At 40.6% G+C, this 16,540-nt stretch overlaps 1 protein-coding gene across 22 annotated transcripts in view; it reads right to left on the minus strand.

Annotated features, from left to right (window-relative positions):
- Positions 1 to 16,540, minus strand: part of ENOX1 (ecto-NOX disulfide-thiol exchanger 1) — a 485,482-nt gene that overhangs the window by 117,282 nt on the left and 351,660 nt on the right. For all 22 annotated transcript variants that reach the window (XR_010597786.1, XR_006173209.2, XM_042845284.2 and 19 more), the window contains one exon: positions 2,176 to 2,388. Coding sequence is in view for 20 of the 22 variants with exons in the window: in XM_042845284.2 (XP_042701218.2) it covers positions 2,176 to 2,388 (213 nt within the window). In the remaining 2 variants the exon portion in view is untranslated. The remainder of the gene's footprint in view (positions 1 to 2,175; positions 2,389 to 16,540) is intronic.

Genomic DNA, 16,540 nt, shown 5'->3' on the forward strand with positions numbered 1-16,540 from the left:
ATGATTCCCTGCTGACTGGCAGCAATCTGGCTTTGCAAGTTTCCACAGTGCGATCGTGACTCACTTCTCCACTGTCAGTGCAGCTCTCATTTCATTGTCCCTGAGCTGGAGGGTCAGGGCAAGCTCAGCACATAGATCCAGGGATGTGTCCTTGTGCAGCTGAAAGCTCTGCAGCCACTGCTTGTCGTCTCAAGCCTGCACTATGGCATGATCCCATCAGTCAGTGCTCATTTCTCAGGACCATAAGCGACACTTCACCATCGGCAGCTGCTCCACCACCACCAACCTTGAGCTGATTCTTGCTATGTCCCACAGCAATCTGTCCTCCAAAAACTGTCATGTTTCCTGTTGATTTGGTTCTTTTCGGGTTCTGCAACTACCAGAGGATTGTGTGTTCTGTGCTTGCAACGCTTACCACAATAGTGCAGAGCTGTGCAGGCTCCATGCTTCTGTCAGAGATGGTGGACAGCGAGGAGGGCTGCATGGGTTTTGGGGATTTTGAAAAGAGGAACGGAAATTATGGGATATGGATGATATTATGGGATGGAGACAGTTGCACACTGGGAAGTTGACTTCTTGCTCCCAGTCACCCCTTTACGACCCGTTTCTATGCCACCATGCATAGCCAAAACTTCCCCAAAAAGACAGTGAGCTGAATGATGGGGGCGGGGGGGAGGGGCGAGTTACACACTGGGATACCTACCTATGGTGCAATGCACTGTGCATTGATATAAGCACTGCTGGTGAGTACATGCACTGCCAACACTAGGAGCCAAATATGCATGCACACAAGTGATATACTAATTGCGGGGGCTTTATATCGATATAATTTGTATCGACCAAAGTTTGTAGTGTAGACATAGCCTGAAACTACAAGGCTCTCAATTTTCCCAGGGACAGATGTTCCACAATAGTTGACGATTAACAAAATTATTTAGATGGATTTAACTAAGGTCCAGACTGCTGACACTAGGTGATTTTTTAACCCTGCTGAAGAAGACATTTTTAAATACTAGAACCAGCTGTTGTACATGAAAGTTTTGGAAACCTGGTATGAACAGAACAACATGGCCATGGTGGTGCTCACTTTCCGTTTCTCACACATTATTTTTCAGTTACTGAGATGTAAAATGACCTGCCTATCCAAACTACCATGGGTATTAACTGATCTTGAAAACTCACCCACTGCACACGTCCTCAGATAATAACTCCGTCTTTTAGCATGATCCCACAGTGTTTATGGTTCATATAGTTAATGTGTATGTAAATAGCAAAGGCATAATTAAGACACAAAAGTGCAACATGCATATTGGTCTCAGACTGAAAAATTTTCTTAATTTTTTTTCTTGTATGCTTAAGCAGGATGCATCTTTGTGACTATAATTAGATCCATTATTTGAGGAACTTGGGGTAATTGGAATCTAGCCTTTTTCCATGCGGATTGGGTGCAGATGGACTGAATGAATAAAAACGAAGATTGTGGGGATGCATTATACATATGAAAATCCCGCATAAATGAAGTACAATTGTTTTAAAGGGCCCTAGGCAATTATCCTGATTATTGTTTTATGAGGGAACCCCATTAAGGTGAGTTGCTTAATTATATTTCTGTACAGGGAAAAATTGCCAGCACTAAATATTTTAGACACTTTACCTGCCAAATAAATGCTGGCAGAAGATTAACGGAGCACTTCTGCTGCCAACAGCGGTACAGAGAGTTCTTTTGCTGTGGGGGTGGCGTTGGCACACTATTTATAAGCCTCCTGAAAGGGGATCATTTCTATAACTTATTTTTACCTAGCCTCTATTCTGTAGGTATAAAAGATAACTAAAATTCCTTATCTCTTCAACTCACAGATAAGAGATCATTGCACTCCAGGTAAAGCATGATCTTTCTCTGTTCCATACTGGGGATACTTTTGTCTGGTCAGTTTCCTGAAACATTATGGATCTTATAGTATGTCTCAGTCTATTAATGGAAAAACTACTGAAACTTTGCTCACCTTGAGAAATAAGCTCTTAGGAATGGTCCTTGTTCCTCCAAATTGCTATAGCGTATGAAATAGGATATGAAGTAGAATGTGACTTTATCATAACTACTTACCCCCAAACACACAAAACACACCACCACTACCACAATCACAACAACAACACTGGACAAAAAGAGTTACTTACATTGAGTGAGGATCCCTGTTAAGGCATTTTTAAAACTCTCCTTGGCTTGTTCCATTTCTTGTTCATGAGTGGCTTTCTCATTCATAAGTCGGCGAACGTGGCTATTTGCTGACTGCACCATTGAATAGAATTGATTTGCGGAGCGACGATTCACCTCGCCTCGCTCAATCCAGGTAAGCAGCACTGTGATGGCCTCTGAAAATTTGCTGTCATCTAGAACAGTCAAACCACAGGTTTTAAATTACAGATATAAATATCCCAGGAACGATACAATTTCTGCGCTATGCCACATTAAAATGCTCATCAATTGTGCTTACACTGTATCATATTGGGTTACACTTTTGGGTCTATTGTTCCATCAGATCTGGGGAGCTGATGCTATCATATGAAACTCCATAAATTTTCATCCAAAGCCTGTCTTCTAGTGATTATAATAGTTCTTTTCCTTGAAAAAAAAAAGGGGGGGCCTGAATTTTCACATTCACTAAAGAAATGGGAAGTGTGTGTGTGAGGTGCTAGATGTATTAAACGGTGTAAGGGATTTAATGTGGAAGGCTATAGTGTGATGTTTCCGTTACGTCAGGGAGCACCTGCATTTTGTGTCCACATTGATTGGCCTTTAGTATTGTGCATTTAAAGGTTTGTACATATTCCCAAAGACCTCGAGCTGGGCAAATAATAATACATTCTTCTACAGTAAAAATTCTGTGTATCTTGTCAAAACACAGGGCCTAGATCTGTAGATCAATAAATCCACTCAAAATCTTCCAGTGACACAGACCCCCACTACACTTAGTTCCTCTACTTGCACCTATTACTGGAATAGACATTTAGATCCTCTGACTGTCAGATCCTGAGTCTGGACAACAGAGAATGGATCACTTGATAGTGGCCCTGTTCTTTTCATTCCCTTTGAAGCATCTGGCCCTGACTACTGTCAGAAGACAGGATACTAGGGTAGATGGACCATTGGTCTGACCTAGTATGGTCATTCTTATGTTTTTGTGAGGTTGTATAAAATAAAAACTCAACAACCAAACCAGACCAACCCAAATATTATAATGATAAAAGGCCTGAATCTGTCATCATTACTTAAAATGATTAATTTATTCATACAAGGCTTCTCAGTGACTTCAAGGAGACTAGCAAGAGTGCTACTCACCATCAGTAAAAGTAGAAGAATTGGGATGCAAATTAGAGTTGGGAAATATCTACTAGGCCATCTTACTCACTAATCCTTCCAGTGCAAAATTTCACCCTACAGTATATTTTCTAGTACTTCATCTAATACTTTTTTTTATTGAAGATCTCCTGGGATGATTCTTCCACATCTTCCTCAAGAGAGTCTTACAGTGAGGTCCATTAAACTGTGAAATAAAACTTCCTTACAATTCAGCCTACATGTTATATTTTTTTCTGATTTTGTCCATTTACTGAATAATTCATCCCGATGCTTGGTGTTTACTTCCTTCATATATTTTAAATGATTAGTATTTCTCCCCTGCTGCATAAATGACTACTGTTCTGGGGGGAAGGAAGCAGAGGTTTCGCCCAATGCCATTTCAAATGAATATGTGAAAATGTTAAAACCAGCCAATGATGTGGAGAGATCTGGCAAGTTTTTTTAATTGTTTTGTAAGGTAATACAATCTATCTGTAAGAAATAATAAAATAAGTAATAATAATTCTTATATGTTGTACAGGACTGTTTATTCTAGATCACAAATAACGATATAAGACCCAGAAAGGTTCAATGAGTTGCTTGTGGTCATGCAACAGGTCGGTGGCAGATTAAGGAATAGACCCCAGGTCTCTGGACTCTTAGTTCAGCCCCCTATTCACTGAACCATGCAGTCACTTACAACAGCTGGATTCAATTGCTACCAGCTGGATAGACTTTTTGCATTTGAGAGACTCTCAGAAATCCACAAAATAAAAGCATCACAATGTCCTATTTTTTCATTGCGTTGTGTGTGTGTTGTGACTTTGCATCCACACATGATCATGCCCTCATTCTCTTTCACTTATCTTGTGGCCATTGAGAAGGAAAGAAATGGGGGGTCTCCTCTTTCTCTGTCCCACTCTTGGATGCAGGGGCCACCTACCAGTTCTACCTGTGATACACATACATGTACCTGCCAGCACTTAGTTCACTCTCATGAGTGAAGCTCACCAGACATATAGACCTTAAAAGAGCTCTTTATAGAATTCTGAGATAGCCTCAATTCAGCTCAGAAACCACTGAGTTGAGGACCTCTGAGCTAGGATGAAATCCTGAACCTATTGAAATCAATGGGAGTTTTGCTGGTGATTTCAACAGAACAACGATTTCGCCCCTACAGCATAGGGTTTATTTGAAGTTACGATATAGTCAATAGAGAATAGCCTGTAATCATTTCTGTAAACGTTAACATGCATAGTCTTAAAATCCGATTTCACAATAAAGGAACGTCATGAAGCTAGGTGATTTTGTGGACAATACTAGCTTTTTAACTCTGGAAATTCAGCTGATGTTGAACATAAGGTATATAGAGTTGAATAGATTCTTCTCTTTTTTCCTTGTAGGTATCAGCATATCTTACCCCTTATAATTTAGCATTCAGGAAAGACCCAATACTAAAGTAGCATTTAGAATAAATTATCTTATCCTTTTTAGGTTAAGAAAACAGACAGAAAAATTAAGAGAAATGGTGCACATCAGCTGCCTAATCCCTGTATGATTTCTGAATAAACAGTCAACAGAACTGAACAAAACATATTTAGTTGAGAAGCATTTTTTAAAAAGCACTTTTGCAGAACTATTTTCCCGTTTGCTCTCTTGCTTTAATCTCTGCGCAGCATGCCAGCGCATGCCATTTTGCTATTGAGCCTACAATAAATGAAAACACCACTCTTTTGTTTTTATTAAGCACAGTTGGGGGCCATACAAGATGTTCATAAACATACCATCTTTCTGTCAAACAGTTTCAACCCATTAACTGCCCTGCTCCCTCAACTGTATATTTACTGAAAACCTATTTTAAAATACCCTGATCCCAATGAGCTGTAGGGGCCTGCTAACTGATGGTTCTTCACAAATAGAAAATAAATCTTCAGTATTAAACCTCAGAAACTTTACTAGTTACATAATTAGGAGATATATTTTTCTAATAAGGCTTGGTCTACACTACCCCCCTAATTCGAACTAAGGTACGCAACTTCAGCTACGTGAATAACGTAGCTGAAGTCGAAGTACCTTAGTTCGAACTTACCTTGGTCCACACTCGGCAGGCAGGCTCCCCCGTCGACTCCGCGGTACTCCTCTCGCCGAGCTGGAGTACCGCAGTCGACGGCAAGCACTTCCGGGTTCGACTTATCGCGTCCAGACTAGACGCGATAAGTCGAACCCAGAACTTCGATTTCCAGCCGTCGAACTAGCTGCTAAGTGTAGCCAAGGCCTAATTTAATAAATGCTAGAGGGTAATAAATTCACAGCAGAACTACTTTAGTTAATAATAACAGAGGGTCCTGTGGCACCTTTAAGACCAACAGATGTATTGGAGCATAAGCTTTTGTGGGTGAATGCCCACTTCGTCAGACGCATGTCACATGCATGTCACATGCGTCTGATGAAGTGGGTATTCACCCACGAAAGCTTATGTTCCAATACATCTATTAGTCTTAAAGGTGTCACAGGACCCTCTGTTGCTTTTTACAGATCCAGACTAACACGGCTACCCCTCTGATATTAGTTACGGGTTCAAAAATTCCTAATTTCATCTTCACTCCTAACTTTTTAAATCCATGATTCCACTACCCAGTTACTGACAAATTGCAACTCTAATATAATTAATTTTCTTCATCCAGAACACAGTGTAACTCTTTCTGAGCAATCCCCAGTTCACTTGGAGAACCACCTTTCAATACCTGATATAAATTCTTATTCAGTAGAAAGTTTTCTCTACCAGAGAACACAAAAACAAGAGAATCTAATTTAAACAGGGTTTGGGTTGCAGTCTTTTTAAAGCCATTCGTTTAGACAGAAACTAATTCTGTTCACAGGTATCACCTCAGAGGTACAGCAATAAAAATACAGAGCACTGTTTAAATACATGCTCTTAGGTATGTTTCTTTATATAATCATTCCATTAAAATGTACCATATATTGAAGTATTTTCTTGCACTTAAATGCAGTCTCCAAAGTTAAAGTGCATTTAGACAAATTATGCCTCTGACGACAGTACATCAATTACACAAACCTACACGGTACTTATGCACAGACTGCTGGGCTTTTAGTTGTATTGAAAGTAGTGATGTGTATCTTTTAAATGCTATCAGTCTTCTGATGACAGCTAGCCTGGTGTCTATTGCTAGAAATGTTTAGGTGTCTTTTTCTGGACACTATCATTCATGTCTCCAGAGATAAGATATTTTAAAATTCTTTTTATGTCAGGTGAAAATAGTTGGCACTTATATCCTAGCTCAAAAGCAAGATGATAGGAAAAATAAAGAAAGGAAAATGATTCCCCAGAGCTGACTAGAAAATTTCCACAAGCAATATTTATATGAAAAATGAGAAACAATTGTTGATGTAAAAAGCAACAGAGGGTCCTGTGGCACCTTTAAGACTAACAGAAGTATTGGGAGCATAAGCTTTCGTGGGTAAGAACCTCACTTCTTCAGATGCAAGGTTCTTACCCACGAAAGCTTATGCTCCCAATACTTCTGTTAGTCTTAAAGGTGCCACAGGACCCTCTGTTGCTTTTTACAGATTCAGACTAACACGGCTACCCCTCTGATAATTGTTGATGAACATTTTTAAACCTGTCTTCTATTTTTTGATCAGCTCTAAACAACCCATAAACCTCCACCAGCTACTGCTGGGGTTGCCTCAAAGTAGAATACGAGAGGCTGTGATACAGACACCCATTGGCAGTGGATCCCCTGTTCTTTGCAAACAGCTCTCTCGTCAGACTTGACAAACTCACTACACTAAACACATCTTACAGGATATTTATCCGTAAGAGTAACATGTAATGTATCTAAGAAAACTCATGACTTTGTCAAGACTCATAATCAGTGTGAGATGTAAATATGGACAATATTTATGGAATAACGGAATTGGAATAGAAATTAATCACCAGGACGTAATGTTTCTTGATGATGAACTATTTAAGCAAGGTTTCAGAGTAGCAGCCGTGTTAGTCTGTATCCGCAAAAAGAAGAACAGGAGGACTTGTGGCACCTTAGAGACTAACAAATTTATTAGAGCATAAGCTTTCGTGGACTACAGCCCACTTCTTCGGATGCATATAGAATGGAACATATATTGAGGAGATATATATACACACATACAGAGAGCATAAACAGGTGGGAGTTGTCTTACCACCTCTGAGAGGCCAATTAATTAAGAGAAAAAAAAACCAGTGGGAGAACACTTTAACCTGTCTGGTCATTCAGTGACAGACCTGCGGGTGGCTATATTACAACAGAAAAACTTCAAAAACAGACTCCAACGAGAAACTGCTGAGCTAGAATTGATATGCAAACTAGACACAATCAAATCCGGTTTGAATAAGGACTGGGAATGGCTGAGCCATTACAAACATTGAATCTATCTCCCCTTGTAAGTATTCTCACACTTGTTATCTAACTGTCTGTACTGGGCTAGCTTGATTATCACTTCAAAAGTTTTTTTTTTTTTTCTCTTAATTAATTGGCCTCTCAGAGGTGGTAAGACAACTCCCACCTGTTTATGCTCTCTGTATGTGTGTATATATATCTCCTCAATATATGTTCCATTCTATATGCATCCGAAGAAGTGGGCTGTAGTCCACGAAAGCTTATACTCTAATAAATTTGTTAGTCTCTAAGGTGCCACAAGTCCTCCTGTTCTTCTTTTTATTTAAGCAAGAGGGAATTGACACCCCTCCTTAGTCAGCTGGCGAGATAATGCAAGAGTTGATTGTCTCTCTTGACGTATTCCAGAACAGTCAATGGAAGCCATCAGAGACAAGGACAAACAATCGAAACCACTTAAAGGTAGAAGAGAAGCTCTATAAGAACGCAGGGGTTTATACTGCCTGTGTATAGAAACAAAGAGTTGTTTCAATATAACAGAATGTAGGGAAAGGCACTCTGGATCCATTCACTGAGAAAACCCCCTGGGGTGCTTTCATTAATACTTGGATCCTGACTCTTGAAAAACAGTCACCTCTGCAACAGACTGAACTTTGGGGGACAGTCTACTTCATTAACTAGGAAATAATAATTATAATTATAAACATAATTTGGGGCACCAAATTTCCTGGTGCCCTGCATAGCTGCGTGCTGCTCCAGCCCTTGCTCCGCTTCTTCCCCATGGCCTCTGCCCCTGCTCCGCCTCTTCCCGCCCCTGCTCCACCCCAGCCCCGCCCTCACTCCCTCGAGGACTGAAGCAGGGCCGAGCCTGCACTCACCAGCGGCGGAAAGTTCAGCGGCCCGGCCCCAGCCGCGCCACTGGTGAGCACTGGGGGGTGGTTCCCCACTGTCCCCAAAGCCAGCCCCACCCGCCCTCCCCGTGAAGGCCTGGGGCCAGCCCCTCCCATGGAGGTCAGGATCCCCCTCCTCCCTGTGGGGGGTTTGCATAGGGCCCCAAAATAGCTAGGGATGGCCCTGTTTATAGTACTGTATTCTCAGCAAGTTCGCAGATGACACTAAGCTGGGGGGAGGGGTAGATATGCTGAAGGGTAGGGATAGGGTCCAGAGTGACCTAGACCAATTGGAGGATTGAGCCAAAAGAAATCTATTGAGGTTTAACAAGGACAAGTGCAAAGTCCTGCACTTAGGATGGAAGAATCCTATGCACTGCTACAGACTGGGTACCGACTGGCTAGGCAGCAGTTCTGCAGAAAAGGACCTGGGGATTACAGTGGACGAGAAACTGGATATGAGTCAGCAGTGTGCCCTTGTTGCCAAGAAGGCCAACGGCATATTGAGCTGTATTAGTAGGAGCATTGCCAGCAGATCGAGGGAAGTGATTATTCCCCTCTATTCGGCACTGGTGAGGCCACACGTGGAGTATTGCATCCAGTTATGGTCTCCCCACTACAGAAGGGATGTGGACAAATTGGAGAGAGTCCAGCGGAGAGCAATGCAAATGATTAGGGGGTTGGGGCACATGACTTAGAAGGAGAGGCTGAGGGAACTGGGATTATTTAGTCTGCAGAAGAGGAGAGTGATGGGGGATTTGATAACAGCCTTCAACTACCTGAAGCGGGGTTCCAAAAAGGATGGAGCTCGGCTGTTCTCAGTAGTGGCAGATTACAGAACAAGAAGCAATGGTCTTAAGTTGCAATGGGGGAGGTCTGGGTTGGATATTAGGAGGGTGGTGAAGCACTGGAATAGGTTACCTAGGGAGGTGATGGAATCTCCATCCTTAGAGGTTTTTATGGCCTGGCTTGACAAAGCCCTGGCTGGGATGTTTTAGTTGGTGTTGGTCCCGTTTTGAGCAGGGGATTGGACTAGATGATCTCCTGAGGTCTCTTCCAACCCTAATATTCTAGGGTGAGAACCTATACTGCACCTCTAACACACACACCACAGGACTTGCACCCAGGGGAAAGGGGCTATGGCATCCAGCTTGTTGTCCTGAGTCTGGGCTGCTCTGAGGCTGCCGAAGACCCTGCCAATAACTTAGACAGCACTGGGGTCTGCCTTAATGTGCCAAACGGGCCGGATGGGGAAGGGAGGTATGCTTCATGTTTATTTGCTTGGTTTGCCATTGATGTGTTATGTTATCTTGGTCATTTATTTACCTGTAATTTATATTTCTAAAATGTAATAGTTGAAGCCCATATAAAAAAAAGTCAAAATAAATGATTTATGCAGGTGAGTTAGGCTAGGGTAGAGGTTTAATAACCCTATTCATCAACAGACTCAATCCTCATCCTCTGTGCACCAGAAATAATTTACTTCCCATCATACACCGCGTTTGGTGCCTGATTGATGCCCCATTTTCCTCTTGGCTTAAGCTCCTCTCCTGCAGACAATGTATGCCACTGATTTAGAAACCTAAGTCGTAAGTTTACTAAACTCTTGTTTTTTTCTGCCCATATACCGTATATAACTGTCATACTTCACACATCTGGCTGGTCCTTTTGGAATTAAGTGCATTTTAAACCCTATGGCATTGCATAATAAATTGGCATCAGGGAATCCAATTCACAGTGCCAAAGGGTTACTTTAAAGAATGATTAATCATCTATCTTAGCTTTTCCTAAATAATCTTAACTATATATTATATCCAGGAAACTTTTTACATAACAACATATTGTGGCTGAAACTAAAAATTTTAAAATGTACTTACTAAAAGATATCCCAACTGTAATCATTCCAAATTGTCTAATCAATCTCTTCCAAATTCAAATCACAGAGGATCCTTCCATAGGTGGGTGTTCTGTGTTACACACAGTAATTCATTATCTTGTTCTGCTGATGCTATTATTTCCAATAAAATGTAATTATGAGATTATTGAGTTTCCTCCTTATTTCTCAAAGTCGTACTACAAACTTTTAGATCCGTGAACTGCAATTTCCGAGTCAGTTATAATTGAGTAATTTGGCAGTGCTGTGCATTTAATCAGCTATGTTATATTAACATTTTAAAATTCACATTGATGGAATATGGATTATGTGAGTCAGGACCACACCCAGAACACACTTAATAGTAAATGTATTTATTTTAGGTGTACTGAGTAGAGCATCCAGGGAATTGGGTTACCCAGGCATTGATACCTGAGTGAACCCTAAATTTCATTATCAAAAGGCAACATTGCTCTCACAACAGCTCCTGCTGGTCACCCCTAAATCTAGCTAGATGTATGTTTCACAACAGATGCCAATGGCATCTGGAACAAGGAAGGGAAAAACGCTGAAATAAACACAGGAATGGTGAGTGAACAGATTTGATATAAAAATGCTGAAACCTGTCTATTATATGTCTTTGTATGGAATATAATAATTAAGAATAGGATGCAAAAAATGCCTCAACATTATTTCAGTAGCAACTACATTAGGCACTCTGCAGTTTCATTAGAAGGAGCTCGGAACTGACTTCCTTTCTGATGCATTAATTTTGGTCTCTACTACATTAAACTTCATTAGGTTCCCCCTTTGGCTAACCGCACCACTTCTGCGAGGCTTAAAAGTCTAGCTTGAAGTATGGAGTTATCATGAAAATAGAGTGGATTTCTTCTCAGTAAAATATCCTATTTTGCAAGCAATTAAATATTGTTTATACTTCTAACTATGTGCAAGTGCTGAGATTGACAAGCTTGATGTTACCTGAATCTTGCAGAAGATGCGTCCCCAGTTAGTTCATGCTACTACAACTGCCATCTATTTATTTAAATTTCCAATCTGTTCTCTCTTCAGGGGGATAATACAGTACCTGGCATAGATGCAGCTTCTGAATTTTGCAAATTATATATTTTTTTAAAATGGAAAAGCAGGTGGATTACTTTGCTGTGCTCAGAATAAGACACTACATTTAAAAGGGAGGTAAATAATAGAATAATGTTCATGTCTTACAGATGTTTATGTTCCCTTTCTATAAAATATTTTAAAGCAGATAGTGAGATTTGGTGAGATGCCTTCATTAGATATTAGGACTGCTTGACTACCTGCAGCAAATAAGACAGACAGTATTTTAAAATGGCCTATTTGAAATAAGTGTTTTGTGAAGATGATACTATTAGGTACAGATGAGCTTGAATTAGGAATCTCATGGTGTTCAAAGCTCCACTTTGGAACCTAAATGTCACATGCATACAGATTAAAATGCTTTGTTCCAATGTACCTGTTAGAGCAGCATCCACATAAAGAAAGAAGGTCAACATACTGAGCCTATCTTTAGCTGGGACTTCATTGTTGTGGGCACAAAATTGCATGTAGAGTCATACGCATGCATGAAAATTTGGTCCGAAATATCTATCATCATATCTTTTTATGCAGCAACAATACATCTGATTGGGAGGATTGATCATTAATTATTTATTTATAGTAGCACCTATAACGTGCTGAGATCTCAAAATCTAAAGGATATAGACCAGGGGAAAGAGGTACAGCAAACAACTGGTTATGGTAGCCACATTTTCATAATACACTATCTGATGACATAATTTTCTGTTGTTCTTGCTAAAATATGTAGTGTACCCCAATACCCTTGCATGATGGATTCTGATCTACAGCCACACTCCAATGTAGAAATGCATGATTTCCTTAACTACCTGCCAACTTGTTATCACATTTCAGCAAAGACATGGACTGCTACCTAGGATGTGTGAGTGTGCCTCAGAAAGGGGGTTGAAAATTTCATCAAACCACCTCAGGTCTGGATATTTTATCATTATCTCAGATATATGGATGAGCATACATTCTTCGTCCTCTTGTCTATCAATGTCAGCACTTTGATGCTCATTTCATTTTAGTAATCCTGCCACTGCTTTCACTCTTGTTCAAATCTCAGCTCTTTTCATGTGTTGGACCCAGGAAAAAGGGCTACATACATTACACAGGATTCTGACAACCAGATTAAAGTTGGTTTCTTTGTGACAGATATTGCCAACATAGTAAATGCCTTAGCAAAGGTTGTTACTGTGGTATATATGGGTTCTATCCATGTTGGCTCAGGCTGTGATCAATGGACTAAAGAAAAAATAAGGATGCAAATGAACTTGTCACCAGAGCAAGAAGTATCTCTGTATCCTGCCACTATCAATGTAGAACAGTGCAGGAAAAGTGTAAGCCACCAATCTTAGTGTTGTGGCAGCAAATTTGACCCCTGAGCTCAGACTCAGGTTCTCCAGCCACAAGATGTTGGCAATGTGTCAGATGCTAGATGTCGCACTGAGATGCCATGGTGAAAGCTGACCAGATAGATAGATAGACAGATGTGTTGAAGGCAACATAGGCACTTGGAGAGAGGAAACTCTTTGAAATCCCTTCTGATCAAAGGAAGTGCTGGATAACATCAGGCACTCTGTGGAAATAAAAACGCCCAGCCTTCATCTGCCAGCAGGAAAAGGTTTTGCAGGGAAAAGAAAGTGGGAAGTGGAATTTTCAGGGCTCTGAGGATCTCTAAAAGAAAAACGTTATTCACTGTCTGTCCTAGCATGCAAATAGAGACAGTGATTGATTGAGCTGGATCAGAGTGGTGTCTTTACTGGATCTCTCCCTTGGTAGATGCATGAGTTTCTGCATAATTTAAACTTTAATTTTAAAAATATTTTTTCTAGCCCTTATGTTTATTCCAAAGGGATCTAATTCCAAATATGAACTGATATATATAGGAACTGGAAATGAAGGTCAAACAATGCCCCCTCTCATACCTCTGCTTTTGTGCAGATGGGTGCCTGCCCCTTTTCATCAAAATAGGCTAACTCTACAGCCTAAAGATGTCACTTTTATTATCAGGATTGTTAACTACTTCACTGCTTATCAGTTTAGTAGAATCACCCAGTAACTCTAGTGACATGACAGGAGCTTGGGATTATAAACTGTGGACACAGTTTGAGTAGAGTAGTGCCACTTTTGCCCCTCAAAATAGGACACAAGGTGGGATATGTCCATCACACTGGCATTAGTAGATGCCATGGAGGAGCAAGCACAGAAAACCAAAGTGTAGATTTAGCAGCCCTGACTCAAGTCATGCCTGAAGTCCAAAAGCCTGAATTTGATTTGCACTAGTGCCTCTTAACATTGCCACAGCAATGTTAAGGGACTTTGAAGTGGGAGTAAATTACACTGAATTTATGGCCCCTTTGCACTGTTAGAGTCATGTAAAGGGGAGGGTACTGCGGAGAATAATCCAACCCTGTATCTTTGAACATGGAACAGTTTACTGTTTCAGATGCTATAGGAGCAGATAAACCAAAGGACAAACACTTAGTAGTGACAGGACTAGACTACAAATCTGGATATTGTCTTTGCAAGAGTGCATAATGGTAATGGCAAAGTGTTTGCAGCTGTTTTGAACTTCTTATAGCAAGGCAGAGAGCCCCTGATTTTCAACAAAGACCCATACAAACAAAAAAGAATTGATTACAGCAGCAGTCTTTGAAATCTCATCATAGCACTAGCTAAACAGATAGGACAAGCATCTTGCAATGAAGGTAGCTTAAATCTTAAAGTGGTGAAAGGGTGCTGGTGAAACTAGTGGTTGTATCTGAAAACAGCTCAAATACTCTCTTCTTGATAAACAAAAACAAGGGACTCAAAGAGAATCTCTTAGTCATACTCTGAAGGGCACCTTGAGCATTTCTTGGAATACCTTTTCACCTACTGGTCTCTTAAATGGCAATTCTGGCCTCTATTGAAAATGTAGCAAACAAATATTTTGAATACCCTGCATGCCTGCCAAGTAGCATTGCAACAGAAAGTTGTTTTATAGGAGAAAAATGGATTTTTCAGTTACACTAGTTATGTTAAGAAGTAAAAGGGATATCAATTCTCATGTTCCAGAGCATAAACTGATCACAAGCTGGGTACAGGAAGAAATATCCCCTCATGGTATAGTAATACACAGTTATGTGCATTATGAGGTTTTATGCTTTTTCTCAGAAGCATCTGGCATTGACCACTGTCAGAAACAGGATAGTAGATGAGATGGACCATTGGTCTGTTCCATATGGCAATTCCGATGTTTTAAATATTTTTGCACAGTGGGAGATGAGGTTGCTCCTCCCATTGCAAGCTAGACCCTTAACATGAGCAGCAGCAATTTGTGTTTATGAGAACATACTTGCCATTGCAAAATTATAATCTCTAATCTCGGGCCTAGAAAAAGGCAGCATTGCTAGAAGGAAGGAAGGAAGAAAGAAAGAAAGAAAGAAAGAAAGAAAGAAAGAAAGAAAGAAAGAAAGAAAGAAAGAAAGAAAGAACATTTTTATGTATATATTTGCATTTTTTTAAATATTAGGTCCATTAAAAAAAATTCTACTCATATTCCTTAGGATGGCCAAGAGTCATGAATGACTATGTGCTACGGGTAGAGAGGTCTCGGAGGGAGGTGGGGGAAGAGACTGCTTAAAAAGAGTTGAGTCCTTTAGATCTCAGAACCCTTTTTTTGTGGTTGGCAGAGGAAGACCAGGCATGATAGTATCAAGTTTTAAGCATAATGAGCCTGGGTTGAAATGTGCAATTTTGGTCCACTGGTTTTGCCTGCAGTTTTCTCTCAGGAATGTGGGCATCAGATGATCGGGATCAGGCTTGTCGGTCCATACTGCAAGACCATATACATTGTCTATATGGCTAATAAAGTTCCAAACAACCATGACGAATAAAGGATGAGGCCTCTGACTGAAACCTGTTTGGATGACTCTACAAAGCCTGTGCTGGCACAGTTGTCTCCAACTGGGTATTCAGTTCAGCATAAAACAAAGGAGAGTCAGGAAGTAGCGTTGCCATCATATTTGCACCTGGCCTTAAATGTAGGTGGTCTATCATTCCAAAACTAATTCCAGTTGACTGTCTCTCTTTTGCATGTGAGTTCCAGGATGAGATTAAGAGGGGACTTGTACAAAAAACCCCATTGCTCCACCAACCATGATGGTCTAATTGAGCTGACTGTGACCCCTGGTAGTGAAAGAGTCACTGACAGGGATTGATGTCTATGCAGATAATTCTTTTGGGTTAGGTCAAGATGTCATAGGGGAATTCTCTTTGTTTTTCTTTAATCAGCCATTTTCAGTCCACTGCTGGATGAAGGGCTACCCCACTAAGATCCACTTTACCAGGGAAGTATCTTGGTTGATTTCTGATAACTCTTGCATCTGGCCAACTTCTGGACCTTGTGTTCAAGCAGGGCTTTGAGACTGGGGTGTATGTGTATGTGGAAGTGGCACCCTTGTCATAGACTGACCGTTGCCCCTTCTGATCTGTTTTAACCGTCCAAGTTCAGTGGCTAATGGAACTAATATACTTCAAGATGGCACAGAGATAGAATACTATTTAGTCAAACAGCTCACTTTATCACCTTGCCTGATAGGATTTTACAATGAACTTTTGTCTTCAGCCAATCACACTGTAGCTTTTATACCCTCTTACCAGACTTTTTCCTCAGTGGTCAATGGTACACCAGAAAAACCGCAACACATGAAACAAGTGGGAAGATGTTTGGAATAATGGAGGCAGAATTTTTATGCCAAGTCTGGCAGAGTACAATGATTTGTGGATGTCTTATGCTGTGGTTGTGCATAAGGCAAGGAAAGATTTTTGCAACCTCCATTATAGAATCTACAAATATGTAAGCAGGAAAACTAGCCTGGGCTGTGTGTGGACGGCCTGGTGAATCCGGGTTGTCTCCACTCAGTTATCAAGTCAGATTTTCTTTGTTGTCAGGAATTTC

This window comes from Chrysemys picta, chromosome 1 (assembly GCF_011386835.1).
Source record: "Chrysemys picta bellii isolate R12L10 chromosome 1, ASM1138683v2, whole genome shotgun sequence".
Lineage (NCBI taxonomy): Eukaryota > Metazoa > Chordata > Testudines > Emydidae > Chrysemys > Chrysemys picta.